The sequence below is a fragment of the Amblyomma maculatum genome, chromosome 1, assembly GCF_055883805.1.
Source record: "Amblyomma maculatum isolate TAMU_Amacu chromosome 1, ASM5588380v1, whole genome shotgun sequence".
In the NCBI taxonomy this organism is placed as follows: Eukaryota; Metazoa; Arthropoda; class Arachnida; order Ixodida; family Ixodidae; genus Amblyomma; species Amblyomma maculatum.
In genome coordinates this window covers 206,207,418-206,223,910 of record NC_139344.1, presented here as the reverse complement: position 1 = coordinate 206,223,910, position 16,493 = coordinate 206,207,418, and the positions used below count along the sequence as shown (strand labels likewise).

General features: G+C 41.9%; 1 protein-coding gene across 2 annotated transcripts in view; it reads left to right on the top strand.

Moving 5' to 3' along the window:
* The window catches only part of Cpsf160 (cleavage and polyadenylation specificity factor subunit 1), a 100,849-nt gene extending 86,605 nt beyond the window's left edge, over positions 1-14,244 (top strand). For both annotated transcript variants that reach the window (XM_084590091.1, XM_084590090.1), the window contains 4 exons: positions 7,404-7,470; positions 11,114-11,323; positions 13,731-13,999; positions 14,081-14,244. In XM_084590091.1, the coding sequence (XP_084446217.1) occupies positions 7,404-7,470; positions 11,114-11,323; positions 13,731-13,999; positions 14,081-14,128 (594 nt within the window). In that variant the 3' untranslated portion in view covers positions 14,129-14,244. The remainder of the gene's footprint in view (positions 1-7,403; positions 7,471-11,113; positions 11,324-13,730; positions 14,000-14,080) is intronic.
* Positions 14,245-16,493: the final 2,249 nt, after the last annotated feature.

The window sequence follows — 16,493 nt, the reverse complement described above, 5'->3', positions numbered from 1 at the left end:
AGGACTCGGAGTAAAAACCATACGCGGAAGACTAACTTCTGCAGTGACCATGAACCATGGTGACCCACACTACAGGACTCATTTGGTGTCTGTGTGGCACTGTCAAGGAAAATTTATATATTACATAAAATGCTTTTGTGGAAAAAAGAACACCTCCATAAGATGGCTTTCATACACCTTTGCGCAGTACCACAGTTGCTGCTTTGGGGGAATACACTTTTTTGAGGGCGAAGCTTTCTTGCCGGTGCAGAAAAAATAGAAGAGAGGGAAAAAGACAGAGAGAGAGAGAAGAGGAGGAGAGCTTGAGCTCTCAGAAACGTGACACACTCAGATCTAGCATCACACGTGCTGCTCACCATGAACTAGAATGTGCGTGCACTCAAAATGCACTCACTCACACACATTATTGCACTGCAGAGATGGCCAAATATAGCTGCCGCACGCATTTCCTGTGGCGTATGGAAAGGTGCATTGAATGCCTGCTCATGGTTTTTCTAGCAGCAATGCTGTAGAAGGAGCAAGATAAGAGATGGTCAGTTATTGGGCGAGTTGGTGACGATGTTCCATATCTACAGCACGATAAACGGGACAAGAGAACACAATAACGACAAACACAGCGCTGTGTTTGTCGTTATTGTGTTCTCTTGTCCCGTTTATTGCGCTGTAGATATGGAACAAGATAAGAGAAGTGCAGGACTACAGTACTGGCACATGGAGCAGGATGGGAAACAAAAAATCAGGGGAAAAAGAAACACAGAAATAGCAGCCACTGTGGGATATAGTGAGGAAAAAATAGACCATGAAAAAAAAGGAGAAATGCAATTTTCCGGAGAACATGATTTGGAGAAGAACTTAGAGCGAGAGAAACAAGGACGGGAAAGAAGGCACTGGACGAGGACTGATTTGCAACTGAAAGAATTGGAAGCGAAACGACGTGCTCAAGGAATCAAACGTGAATGCCCAGCTGTTCAGTGATTTGAGGAGGGGGCTAGAAGTCAAGGAGAACTGAACCAAGATAATGGGCTTAGAAAAAAAAAATAGTTGTGGCTTAGCTCTAGTTAACGCTAGTTTAATTGCAAAAGCAATGGCGGAAGCTTCTTTTGTCTGCGACATTATTTCCCTTATCATGCCCTATCAGTGTAAGGTGCTGCATTATTGGGGATCCTTTAAAGGTATGACGCGAGAGCATAAGCTACCATCCCACATATAAAGTCACGCTTCAACCAAGCCGTATGGACGTGCCTGCGTGTCGTAGAGGTAACAAGAACACAAACAGTTCTGGCAGGCTAATTCTGATATCACCCTCCCATATGAAAGGAGTGATCCGAGTTGGTAGCTCCTGCCCATGGCAAAGAGGTAACGTGAATTCAAATGTCATGACAGGCTGATTTTTTTATGAGGAGACCGTAGCTACGCCTCTTCACGGCGTAGCTGCGGCCACCCGAGGCGCTTTGGTTGTCGAAGTATTGCTTTCACAATAAAACTTGGCTGCACCTTCCCTGCCTTCAAGCAGCAGCACAGGAGAAATTACAGGTGGCATCATGAAACTATCCCATGGTGCATTGCACCACTTCTCTGTCTTCATACAGGCTATGTTCCATGCTTCCTTTAGGAGTCTTCTACATACTTTGAGGGATGTAAAAACAGTCAGAACTGAATGTCAAATTTTTTTTTATTTTGTACCACAGCTAATACTTGATCACTTGAGTTACAGACAGACCTTTTAAATATATGTTGTGAAACCTGCAACAGCCTGAAGGGAAACAAATTATTGCCATTTTTTAGCTAGTGTGTTCGTCCCACTCCCCCCTAAGTTTAAGTTAATTTTTTACACCCTCACTCTGTTTATCTTTTCATTTGAAGTTTGTTGTGTTTCGCCTTCGTGTACAATGTCAGTACAGTTGAAACTCGATTTAACGAAGTTGAGGGGAGCCGTGAATTAGTTCGTCAAATCAGGAATTTCGTTAAATCGAGTCATGCATTTCTCGGTGCTGTAGTTTATTACATTCGATTATAAGGTGCGGCGGCACCTAAAAAGCTACCGTGCATGGCATCAAACTTGCGAAGCCTTAATCCTCCCAAAATGAAATGCGGCCAGCAAAAATGACCGGCACCTCTAGCGTGCAAGAAACAAAAATTGTTGCTCATCAAGAAGAGCCTGAGAGGACTACAAATTTATTTTCCAGCAAAGACGTCGGTGATCTTTGCCTGTGTGCGCTTTGTGCATGAGCAATGACCGCATCAATTACTAACAAGCTGAGCTTGAGAAAAGCATGCACTCAAAGGCACGGGGAAATAAATATCCGCAGAAGCACAATGGCGAACGAACCACACGAAGCACAGCAGAAAAAAGCACCGAACAGCAACACTGCCCCTTGGTATGCAACACGAGACTTTTTAACCACTGTCACCATCTGGTGAATTCAACTGAACGCTACAACTTGTTTTGCGCCGAGCAGTTTGAAAAAAAGCGGGACAAAGGTGCCCCGCGCTGTTACCGTGGGCTCACAATAAATTTTGAGGGTGCTTTCTATAAAATAGACCAAAAATAGCCCCTTTCAACCTTCATTTCTCGAAAAAAAAAAAAGGTTCGTTGAATCGGGACAGATCACGGAATTGATTTTGTTATTTCAAGTTAGTCAAAGCATTGGATCCTATGGGTGTTTGAGGGGGAATTCGATATCTTCGTTAAATCAAGACTTTCGTTAAATCGGGTTTCGTTAAATCGGGTTTCGTTAAATCGGGTTTTGACTGTACATGTTTAAAGAACCCAGGTGGTCAAAACTTTTGGAGTGCACCACTATGGGATCTTTAATAGCCAATGTCACTTTGGGATGTTGAACGCTATAAACAAAACGAAAACTAACCAAAAAGGTGCCACACAGTACGCCAGAAACAATTGTAGGTTTACAACTGGTCTAACTGACTTTGATTTCTTGTCCTACAAATCTCGTGCTTCGAAGCATCAGCATTGAGGCTATTGATGTGAAAATGCACAGGTCCATTTCTTTTGTTGACCATGACTGACCATGTTCATGCTTTATGAAAGCACCATAATATATTTCCTAGAGAATAGCGGGAACAGCCTTGAGCAGAATGCACAGCTATTTCAATTATTTTCGATGCCACCTGTCATCTAATAGCTTCAGGCATGATAATTTGTGCTCCACCATTGGGTGTGCACCATAAAATGGAACATGGTAAATTCGGCAGGCTAGCTATTTTATTTTCATTACTACACACCAGTCTGTGGCTGGAAGCTTTTAGCAAAACAGAAGACACACGATCACTTGAGCACTGGGGGTTATAAGTAAGTGCCTACACTTTATCACATTTAGCATAGATACATTCTTGGCCCCACATTCTGTCCACATCAAGGCACTGTGGCAGAGTTACTCGAAGAGGACAATGAGGAATACCTTGCTGGAGTTTTGCTCTGAATGTAATATGATGGCTGGGACTTTTGTCACTCTGTTGACATTTGCTAAGCAAGAAAAAATGCCTTAGTTACTGTGAAATTTCAAGCAATTTTTTCTCCGCTACTGTGATTCAGACAGGTGATGATGTCAGGTGTCATTGGTTTACTGTGTTTAATTTTCCAAAGCCTACGCCAGCAACGTTGGTTGTGAGTGAACAATCTTTGGTCAGATGTCACATGAGCTCGCATGGGAATTGCAGACATCTCGCAATGCTCACATTAAACGTGGTGGCATGCATGGAATGAAAGTGTTCATAACGTGGTGTATAATGTGAATTAAAGATCGCCATATGTCTCAAATGGTTGAACATTATAAAGAAATTGATTTTGCTTAGAGGATTTCAAGATATTTAGGTGTTATATGGGGTTCGAAACCAACCATGACCCTGTAGTTGTAGGCCAAACACACCACTGGCTCTGCCACGCAGGGCACCTTTGTACAGTTTGAGAATAGGGTGGGATTTGTACGGAAGTCATCTGTGGCGTTTCATGTACAGTGGTATTTTACGACTGTATGCTAATGTATATGTGTAAGGAAATGAGGGGTTCGTTGTGAGACACATGCGAAGGGAGCCAACAGCCACTGGGACCAAGGAAAGCCTTTGTTTGTTTGTTTGTTTGTTTGTTTGTTTATTTTGTCAATCAGTGTGAAATATTAATGTAATGACAGAGGTGATTTATTAAAAAGTGGAGGAAACATAGAAACAGAACACAACCCACCAGTAGCATGTGGTTATTTTTTCTTTTACTTTGTAAATAATTACCTCCATCATTATGTTGTTATTTGGCATTCATCCCATCCATTAAAGTGTTCCTCATAGCCTAACTTGCTTTAGAATGCTTAAACCCTGCAAACCAAGCTGAAATTTAGTATTGATTGACAGTAAAATGTAAAGCACTAATACATTTCTTGGTGTCAGTGACTGTTGGCTCTCTTCGATTGTGTATCCGCTAATTAAAGAGGACCACAGGCTACAGTCTCATCATGCTTTTAAGGCCCATTTGCCCATAATTTTCTGCGTCATTCTTTTGCAGTAAATATTAGCGATACAAAAGGTATTTTTATAATTGTACATGTAACCCTTCATGGGGAAACGTGGGGAAAATTGAGCATGCTCTAAAGAATGGTCGTAGCCTGAAAGCAGTAAAGGGGGAAATTAGGCATAGGACAAGGCACTGAAGGACAAGGCAGTCATTGTCATTACTAACATGGACAAGACAATCAAGGTAGCCGAGGAGTTCTATACGGACCCCTACACTAGCCATAGTAGGACAAGAATGAAGACAATCAAGACAAGAATGAAATTGGCTGTAATGAAAAGCAATCAGACGTTCCGCCAGTAACAAAGGACGAGGTTAAGAAAGCCTTAGAAGCTATGAAGAGGGGGAAAGCAGCTGGAGAGGGTCAGGTAACTACAGATTTGTTGAAGGACGGAGCGGATATCGTGCTAGAAAAACTGGCCACCCTATGCCTGATGACATCGAGAGTACCGACACCATAGAAGAATGCTAACATTATCTTAATTTATAAGAAAGCGGACGCTAAAGACCTGAAAAATTAGACCAATCAGCTTACTATCCGTTACGTACAAGGTATTTACTATAAGGTAATGGCGAATAGGGTCAGGACAACCCTAGACTTTAATCAACTAAAGGATCAAGCAGGATTTCGGAAAGGGTACTCTACCATTGACTACATCCACACTATCAACCAGGTAATAGAAAAGTGCTCGGAATATAACCAGCTTCTCAACGCAGCATTCATTGATGAAGAGAAAACATTTGACTTGGTTGAAACCACAGCAGTCATGCAGGCATTGAGAGATCAGGGTTTAGGTGAGCCATATGTGAAAGTAATGAAAGATATCTGTTGTGACTGCACAGCAACCCTAGTTCTGCATAAAGAAAGGGATAAAATTCCAGTGAAGAAAGGTGTTAATCAAGGAGACAGGACCTCCCCAGTGCTATTTACAACTTTCTTAGAAGGTGTATTCAAGGATATGGAATAGGAGCAATTAGGAATCAGGGTCGATGGAGAATAATATCTCAGTAATATGCGATTCGCTGATGACAATGTCTTGTTAAGTAAATAAAGGGACCAATTGCAACTAATGATTAATGATCTAGACAGGAGAAGCAGAAAGGTAGGCCTAAAAATTAATATGCAGAATGTTAAATAGCCTGGGAAATGAACAGCAGTTTAAAATAGGTTGTGAAGCACTGGAAGTGGTAGGCGAATATGTCTGCTTAGAGCAGGTAGTGACCGCAGATCCGGACCACGAAAGGGAAATAACTAGGAGAATAAAATTGGGATGGAGCGCATTTGGAAGGTACTCAAACATTACGACTAGCAGATTACCGGTGTCACTCAAGAGGGAAGTGTATAATACTAGTTGCATCCTACCGGTACTGACCTATGGGGCTGAAACATCTAGGTAAACAAGAAGAGTTCTACTTAAGTTGAAGACAACACAGAGGCCCATGGAAAGGAAAATGGTAGGTGTAATGTTAAGAGATAGGAAGCGTGCAGAGTGGGTCAGAGAAATAACTAAAGTACTGACATTCTAGTCGAAATTAAAGAGAAGAAATGGGCATGGGCAGGGCATGTAGTTCAAAGAGAGGATAACCAATGGTCTCTAAGAGTAACCAATAGGATTTCAAGGGAAGGTAAGCGCATCAGGGGGTGGCTGAAAACTAGGTGGATGGATGAGATCAAGAAATTTGCAGGGTTCAGGTGGATGCAGCTAGCACAGGACTTGATTAATTCGAGGAAAATGGGAGAGGCCTTTGCCCTGCAGTGAGTATAGTCTGGCTATGATGAAATCCTTCATTTTCTCATCTATGCAGTAGAAAATCTCGCCTGATGTCGCCAACAGGGGGATGCATATCTGTGGAAGGGGGCCGGTGGTTGCTGTGCACATGAGAGAGTCATACGTATTCTTATTTTATGCAGGTTAGGTTAGGTTAGGCTAGGCTAGGCTAGGCTAGGCTAGGCTAGGTTAGGTTAGGTTAGGTTAGGTTAGGAAGATATATAACCTTTATTATTAGAAAGTGGCTGTGTGTCCACATAACCCAGGTTGAGTTTGTCCTCAGCATCCTTTTGACATATGCTTAATGGTGGTAGAAAGCTGCAGTGTGCATTTGCTTTATGTAATTTTTTTTTTGAGAGTTTTCAAAATACTGTGCTGCACAAAATTATCTAAATACGTGCTATTGGTTTCCTTTTGCGTCAAGGTGTGCAATAAGGGTAAGAATATCATTTTGTCGGTCATAGGCGTTGAGTTGTAGGACTTTGAAGTCTGCACATTTGAAACTGAAAAAAAAAAATAGTATTCTTGCCTGCATAACTGCATTGTTTGTCGAATGTTTTAGGAGCACAATAAAGAAGGCTAGTTGGTGCTCCGTGACTTCAATGGATTCAGCACATAGTTATTATTATCATGGACACGCCTCTCTCTGCCTATCATTACTTTATCATGCTCTCCACTTCCCTCCCCCCTTATTGAGCAAAACGTTACGCTATGTGTGAACCTTGAACCATGTGTGACCCTCTGGGGCTAACTGAAATGTAGCTCTCTGATATATTATGCCATCTTTGCATTCAACGTATACCTTTAATATTGTTTCTTTCTTGCGAAACAAAAAAAAAAAATCTGTTTTGTGAAATGGGTAGAGGGATGACCAAAGCAAACTGTATTCTATTCGTACAAAAATGTCAGGACACTAAGAAAAAAAAGCATCTGGCACGATGTTTGTAACCTATATGCTGGTTCCTTTAGCACAGAAAAATCCAACGCTGCATTTTGCCCATTGTAGTCTTAGATGCTTATACACCAATGATTTTATTGTTTATTACAAGGATATTATATGCTTTTGTGTCTTGGATATATAATTTGTTTTCTTATCATTTTTTGTGTGCTCTTAGGATGTCAGACCAATGGAAGTTTATGCTGTGGAGTTCTTCATAGACAACACTCAGATGAGCTTCTTGGGTGAGTTCATTAAAAGAAAGCTCAAAATATATTGTCAACACGAGACGTGAACACAAAGCATTGCTGCCGAAACAAGGTCAGAGAAATATTAAATGCTGAAAACACCTACATGCAACAATCTTCGCACCATCAAAGTGAAAATCATGTGCACTAATACACAGTCTGTCTCATGTAAAACTTTGTTTTGTTTCTCCTATGTCAATGATCTTGATTGTGTTACATTCAGCACTGATTGTATATGTGGTTTTATCCTATAAATTACCCAGTAGATGATTTTTTTGTCTGACATTTTTGACTAATGCTTTAACTTTATCCTGTGTAATGTTCATTGGTCTGAATACATATATAAGGATCCCTGTGAGGACTATTATAATTGCAACAAGGGGTGCACAATCTTAAATTTTTCTAATATAATTTGAATGTGAAGCAAAAATGTAAAAAGTAAATAAGCAAATGTTGTCCGTGCTTTTTTTTTATGATTGTTTATGGTTTTTGCAACTGAAGTAAATAGTTAAATCTCGTTATAACGAAATTGTAGAATATCTGCTATTTTTCATTACATCCAGGTTTTCCTTATATGCAGTTTTTGTGTGAAGACTCAAAAAGACAGTGCAAGACAACGATCAAATAAGAATTGATTGTTAGGGAAACCACCTTACAGTAAATTTCGATTATTTTAAGCTACAGAAGCAGTAAAACATTTGGAGAACGCGCTGAAGGCGCGGCTGCGGTATCAGCTTCCACCGCCGCGGCTCTCGCACGGTGCGTCTACAAGGGATCAGAGAAAGATGGATGGAGGAGGAATCAGTCTCGAGGAGAGGGCGCTTGTTCACGCTGCCGCTGAGCGAGGAAGCGCCTGTGACTTCACGCATGTTCCCGCTCCCCCACCCCCGTTGCCCCAGGCACGCTTTGCTGTTCCTGCTACCGACGCGCAGGAGCTCGCGGGCAACTGCCTGGTGCCTGGCAGCCCCCCCCCTCTTTTTTGTTTGTTTGTTTGTTTTCTTATTTTTTTGCTACTTTTAAGCTGGACTATTTTAGTGCCATGTTCCAAAAGTAAAAGCTGCGGAGACTGCTGCGTTTGCTACGTAGATGCGTCATCCGTGCTGAAACACTGCTTATTATTTGTATCAACTGCGGTCGCTTGTTGCTATCGTAGATGTTCCTCTCACACCAGTTCGCGTTTTATCGGCCTGAAACTTGTGGGGGTCTGCGAAATTTACAGTAATTCAGTACTAGCTAATTTGTTAATCAAGTTCAATCGCTGCGGCATTTTCACAACATGGAGTTCTCAAATACACACACTTCAATGGGGGAGGCGTGGCTTCTGATAAACCACTACTAGTACATTTGTTGTCGAATGAGGGAAAGCTCATTTCCAGGTTTGTCCAAGTAACTTTGGGCATGCACGTCTAGCAGCATTCAACAACACAAGCGAAAAAGTTAAAAAGAATAGTGTTCAACCCTTAAAGGGTACCATCTAACTGAGCTGCTCAGCACTGTAACCATGTTATTAAAGCCAGACTTCAAGGTGCTTGCTGCACAAATGATGCAGCACAATGCAGAGGCACTGCAATCAGTCCTTGTAGGAGTAGCATTTGCTGGAGAAGATAAAAAAAATAATTCCTGCCCCCATTTTTACTGCAGCTCTTCACTAACCAGATGTGACCACGGCAGTTGCTTCTAAACATAAGCTCTGGGAACTATGAAACTGTTTGGAACTCCTGCACCGTGCCACCAGGAAGAAAACCATGCTCAGCCAAAGTTTGCTGGTGAATGAAAGTCTAAAGCTTAGCAAGAATCTCGCTGCATTTGGCATTGTTTAAACCAAATTGTCATGTGAATTCTCTAATAAGTTCTACAGTTCGGAGACTGCTGCTCAGTTACTCACAGGTGTGTGCCATTCAGCTTGTGCACACTGTTTAGCATGAAGTTGCGCAGAGGATAATCAAAAAGGTTGGTGTGTGGAAACGTTCTACCAACTGTATGAAGCAATGTCTCTGAGAGTAGCCTTGCATGTGGGATATTTATAATCCCACGTGACCAGCATCGGCGCTGTGCCCCTGTGCTCGCAGCATGCACCTGCACCAGCTTCTGGAGCCTCATGCTGTGTGGGATAAAGTCATTAGGAACTGGACACTCGCCCTGTCTGTCATAGGTTTGTTATAAAAATGGTCTGTGAGCATGCTAGATGTGTCCAGGTATGTCATATGAAAGCAATCAAGTAATGTTGCCCCACCACAGTGGCTCAGTGGTTAGGTTGCTCAGGTCCCTAAGGTGTGAGTTCGATCCCAGCTGCAGTGGCCACTTTTTTATTGATGCAAAAAGCAGTGTGCGTGTGTTGTTTGATGTCAATCCACGTTAAAGAACCTTTGGTGACAGCGATTTCCAGAGCCCTTAACTATGGCGTCCCTCATAGTCTGAGTCGCTTTAGGACGTTAAACCCTACAAACCAAACCAATCAATGAAATGCCTTCCAGAGAAAGGATGATTGCGCCCCACCATGTTGGCGCAGTGGTTATGCTGCTCAACTGCTGATCCCAAGGAGGCGGGATCGAATCCCAGCCGCCGCGGCTGCTTGTCGATGGAGGCAAAAAGCAAGGCACCCGTGTGCTCTGCAATGTCAGTGCACATTAAAAAAATCCCAGGTAGTCGGAGTTATTCTGGAGCCCTCCATTACGGCGTCCCCATAGCCTGAGTCGTTTTGAGGCGTTAAACCCATAAACAGCATTTATTTATTGCATTCATTGTATTATGCATGAAATGAGTTGAAGGCTGAGAGTGAGAAACTAACTCGCATTATTCTGCTTCAAAATGGCATTTGTATTTCTTTCTCACTACATATATCCTACATGGGCTACTGTGCGCATGCATTTTAAGCCCCCATGTCAGTGAGGATGTGCACCTTTAATCTATATGAGGCAGTGCGTGGCATGTAACGTACACATAAGGATGATATGTATCTGATGTCAAATCTACGTCAACATAGGCATGATGGTGTCCAGCCATTTCCACACACGAGCAAAAAAGAGCATTACCACAGAGCTTCCCTGCGGCATTGTATTTGTAAAAGCTATTTTGTGCAGCTGTGCTTTCGTGTGCAGAAGCATTTTATTTTTTTTTTTATTTTTTTCCTTGACAATGTCACGCTTGCATCACATAAGTTCATTGCACAGGACTGCAATGGCTCACAGTGCGCTGCAAAAGTTCATCTTAAGCAGAATTTTTTTACATTGAACCTTATGGGAAATCAGCCAGTGATCTCACATTGTTCACCTGGTGCAAGAATTCATCTTAATGAGAGTCTGCATATTTGTTTTTCCTGATGTGCACTTCTGTTCCCATTACATTTTGCTTCATTATGCTAAGGTTTCATAGTGTCATTATGTTTGTCTTCAAGTGACTAATGTAATCGTGTCAGTGATCACATATATGTACAAGTGGACTCTAGAGATATGGATGGAGCTAGGGTTCCACAGGTTATCTTGGTGTCAATAAGCATCTCGAGCAGAAAGGCTTGTGGGCCTTGATGGGTCTACTTGACAAGTGTCATATATGTGGCTGTAATGTAGGACCTAGAGTGGCCTTTCTGAAGAATTTTCATAGCATGACTGACAGCAGTCTTCAATGTTTTGTGCACTTACAGTGATGGATGCAGAGTGCAACTTGCTTCTCTACATGTATCAACCTGAGTCACGAGAAAGCTGCGGTGGGCAGCGATTGCTGCGGAGAGGAGACTTCCATGTAGGCTCACCTGTGGTGTCCATGTTTCGTATCAAGTGCCGCATGGGAGACATCGCCAAGTACGACCGTCGTGCAGCAGCCACCATTGATGGCCGACACATCGCAATGTTTGGTGAGCTTTGTGTCTGCTGTACTTTCAGAAATGCGTGTAAATCCAACAGTGCAGCATGCAAATATGCTGCTGCTGTGACCAGGTGTTACCTGTGTTCAAGACAGCTTGATTTTATCTCAGTCCTAACCATACATTTAAGAATCCAACTCCTACTGAAAATAAGATTGCATTCTTTACATAGATTATAAGCTTTTAAAACATGTTTACATGGTTATTTGAAAGTGCAATATTATGAAAACAAAGTATAAATTTTGTAGAAACTGGAAAAAGGTAATTGGAAGGCAGCTTAGAATAGCACCTGCTTGCTTTTTTTTTTTTTTTTACCGTGTAGACAATATGAGTTCTTTTAGACAAAAGTGCCTCAGTGTGTCTGTGAGGTCACTGAGTCAAGGATGCTATGCGTGAGCCGAGTGTGACCGGGCCAAGTGCAAGAACTGCCCCTGATAAGAGGCATGAGGGAGAATCTGCGTCGTCGGAGGTGGAGAGGCCGGCACCGCGCCGCCACCTAGCAAACAGAGTGCAGAGAGAGAAAGCTAACATATGTCAGTGAGCGCAGATCATCAGCTTACTCAATGCATCATAGGTGAAATGTGCATAGGACAACAACAGTAAAAAGGATAGAAAATTTAGTATTATTGAGCCATGAAGCCAGCCAAAAGTGAAGTGTAAATGCAGCAAATGTAAAGCATAAAATTATTGGAAAACTGGGAAAAGCAGAATTTATTGGCACTACTTTCAGCCGATGCGATTCTGCAAAGAGGTAAAGAGTCATTCTAAAATTGTGTTCTGCTTACGTGCTGAGCCATGTCACTCATGAATTCTGATGGCGGAGGGGTGGAAAGCGATTGAGCTATGGACGCTTGAGTGGCCGAAAGTATAAATTTGTTCCCTTTTTCCTTCAATAAAGAGTTGGTAGTTTGCGCTCGTCCCGTGCTACGTGTCCCTCTTACTTTTGTGTCGTGTTTGTTGCGCAATTTCACCATGACTACAGTAGACATTTACCAACTAGCCCGCCAACAGCTCCTGTTAATGCTTATGGAGTTCGTCGCATTAGGCTGTCTTGAGCATCTCATATATCTTCTTTCTTTTTTGCTGGTTACACTAAAGTCATACAAAGAACTCGCACATGCTTTACCTAAACATAAGTGTGTATATATATATATATATATATATATATATATATATATATATATATATACACACTTATATATATATATATATATATATATATATATATATATATATATATATATATATATATATATATATAAATGTGTTGCAGTCCAAAAGTTATTGTTGTTAGTAGCTTTGGTTAACTCTTTCCCTACCATGCCCATTGAGCATTGATAGCCCACTTATCATAACTTTGCACGTCTTCCGCTATCGTTATACTGTGCCATTTGGCATGGAATCAGACAGTTGAAGTTTTGTTTTGATGTTGTTTCCTTTTTTTCGCTTGAGGCACCTTTTTTTTTACTGCGTTCCGAATGCACAATACTAAGTTGAAAACAAGAATGGCCAGCTCAAAAACGTTGCAAAATCTCATGGCCGATACCCTGAGTAGCAGTGAATCTGAACATGTTGCCTTTACTGTCAGAATTCAGTTTTGACAGCAACGATGACTGAAACCAGGCTGAAACATTGGCATCTGTGTGCCGCTTACTTACTGCTTACCAAGAATACAATTAAACTTAGAACTTCCTTTTTTTTTTTTTTTCCCCCGCAGATAGTGGCCATTGTAGGGTAAATATTTTGTATATTTCAGAAGAAATTTAACTTTTTTTCTTTTCAGGTACAATTGTATTTTGACAAGTTTTGTTCATCTTGGTGTGGGGTTCAATCCATGCTGCTGTGTACCCACCTGTGATAAAATGGGTGCAAGCTTTTCACTGGCCCAGTGCTCAGTTTATCTGGGGCAGAATGCTTGAGAAATGGCTCTTTGACCCCACCTTGTGCCATGATGCCCTTTGGCTAGACCTGGCCTTATCGGCATAAAAAATAGTTGTTGCCATATTCTGAGATGGAAAGCTAGTATATTTCTGCATGGCTGCTTGTTCGAAAAAACTTTGCACATTGAGAACTCCACTAAAATGCTGACAGTGCATCGCAGCAATGAATCTGCTTCACATGTAGGAGATGTGGGATTCGATCTTCACTGGCACTGGGTGCCCACGAATGATACAGTGAGTGAATGAGTAGTCTTTTATAATCAATGGAGCTGGCACAAAAGCTTTCCGCTGTCTTGATGCTCGGCTTATCTGGGGTGAATTGTCTTTGATGCCACTTCGTGCAAATTGTATTATGGGACTTTTTGGATAGTGCTACCTGTGTGCTCTAAAAATCTGTCATTGTAATCTGAGTGCTAAGGGTAGCACAACATTTTGTGTGACATGCAATTGTCTTCCAGCAACCCTTGATGGCAGCCTTGGCTATGTCTTGCCGATACCAGAGAAGACCTACCGAAGATTGCTTATGCTGCAGAATGTGCTGGTGACGAATATCCCACATTATGCTGGTCTCAACCCAAAGGGATTCAGAATGTACTGCTCTCAAAGGCGTTTTCTTGGGAATCCACATAAAAACATCCTGGATGGTGAACTCATCTGGAAGTTCATGCACTTGTCTTTCATGGAGCGCAGTGAGCTGTCAAAAAAGATCGGCACAACTGTCACTCAGGTAGGTGTGGCAGCATTTACAAGTTGAGTGCTCTTTGCCTGATAAACAGTATGCTTATTTTACCTGTCTGTTGCTTTTCAGATTACTGATGACCTCCTAGAAATTGAAACCTACACTGCACATTTTTAGGTTCCATAGCCATATGCAGCTTCTTGTACATATCTGTCATTCTGTCTGCATATTCATCATTACTGTGTATCATTAAAGCAACCTGATTTTATCTGTCTTTCTTTTTTTGCCTTCTTTGTTTTGTTTTCATTGAGCGAAGGCATTGCATTATACATATGCAGTGAAACATTGTCATCTCCAGATTTTTTAGGAGCGTAAGCATGAACAGCTGAGCAATGATCCCCGCCCACCAGAGTCCTTAGTGGCTTGCAATTACTATAATACAAGAGAAAGATCTATTTTGATTACTTCTAGTCTCGGAACTGGAGTGGTCCACATGCTCTGTGGCAGAGCACCTGAATCCAGTGCTCTTGCATTCTGTCACTCGTGGAACACTGATGCTCCGGTCAGAGCAGGTAGGTGGTGCTCTTGAACCGACAGAGGAAGTACTCGTCTTGTTATTCCTTTGGCTTGCCTGCACTTCAAATGCGCACGTCGCCTGTTTTCACTACTGTAACGGATCTGTGTTGCTCCCACTGCTTCTTAAGATAGTGTAGGCACCAACAATTATTGTGATTCTTTCATTCTCGTTCACGCAATCAAGAGTAAGTATGCACAATGAGAATTGTGCACCACTTTTTCAAACATAACAAAGTTGTGATTCATCATTTTCAGTCTTCCTGAGCAGAGCAGTATAATTGAATGGCTTCAAGTTTAAGAGTTAGGAGCCCATAAGTACAGTTTTTGCACATACTGTTGTATTCACTGTCCGAGCTGAGGTCTTTAAAAATACTGCATTAATTGATACTACTGTCGCACTCCAGCTTGCTGTTCTTGAGAGCCAGTGCTAGTTAACAATTGGAATTCCCATCCATAGAGGTGGCAAGCATTGATCGTGTGTTACGGAGGGTGGAGCCGGTAAGCTGTCAAAAATGGGGAGCACTGCTGTTGAATACATCGTGCAAAGTTACGGTCGAATCTGCCAATTTCGGCAGAGCAGTCATGACTGCTCAACAGAGCAACCTTGTATCGGTGATCACTCCTTCTCTGAGTTTGGAATACAGTTACTCCGAAAAATGCAGAAAACGTTGCTCTGGAAGTTTTCCAACACTGCAATGGAAATTCACCATTCGTTTTAAGAATGCCAAAAGGACCGCATATGATGCTGCAGCCTCATATTAACGTGACAGCGTTAAGTGCCCCGTGTCGCAGAAAAGCTGGCATCAGTGTTGGCGTGGTTGTAACGTGAAAATCACCAGGAAGAAAAGGAATAAAAAGCCTTGCAGACCTACGAAACCGAATTCTGTTATACATACATAGCTTTTGTATTAAAATTGTGATGCAACCATTCTTTGTGCAGCGTTCAGGGTGGTGTTCATTTCCCATTTAGCATCCATCTGCTAATCAAGTTGGAGGTTAGTTATAAGAATTTGAACCGATATGTACCTCCAATTGTATGCCATTAATTGTAAGTCTAGGCTCCCATTGAAAAGTGAGAGAGATACTGCTTTCTTTTCCCCAAAAGCTGACTTAAACAAAAAAAGATATTTAAAACTTTGCAGAATGAAAGGGCGGTGTTAAATGCACTATCGCTTCTACTGTTAAAGCCAAGCTTGCGCATCCCCCTAATTTTTGCTGGCGGTTTTTGTACACGGCTGCTCAGCAAAAGACTACCTGGCTTCGCTTTTTTAAGCACAGTGTTATAGAAGAACAGGGTTTTTCTGCTCTACAGCTGTGCAACAGCAATCGAGGTGATTCTTTTAAAGGAACAGAACACTGGAATTTAGGTCTCGATTTTTTTTCGCCGCAGTGGAAAGATTGATGTCTAAAATGTTCGATGTCATAACGGTTTTGTTAGAAACGCTGTAAAAAATTTTTACCGGGAATTTTTCGATCAATGCGTGCGCTCGTTTTTATGTAGTCCAATGCTGGAAACCATGAGCAGCGACCGTGATAACGGCTGGTGGTCGACAGAAAGGACGTACCGAAAACAAATTCTTTCACTCGCCAGACAGTAATCGGACATTTTTTTGCGTAGAGTAACGTCCTTTTCAGTTTCACACTCGGTTCAGGTGACTGCACAATAACGCACGCCCTCGTCGACAAAAGTTTTAGTGGGCACTGTCATTGCTTCATTCACGAAATTGCAAACAGTGTGGCGCCATCTAGTGGCAAAACCTGAAAGCATACCTCTCTCAGTGCAAAAGCAGGGGTGGTTTTTATTTAAGGATGCACTGGAGAGAGTGCAAAATATAATAAATTATGGCAAGCACTCCTAGAAGAAGAAAGGATAACGTGCAGTTGCGAAAATCAGCGATATTTTGCTGACATGTAGTCACGTGGGGGGCTACACTGAAAGTACTAGGGTTTCTCCGCTAGATAGCGC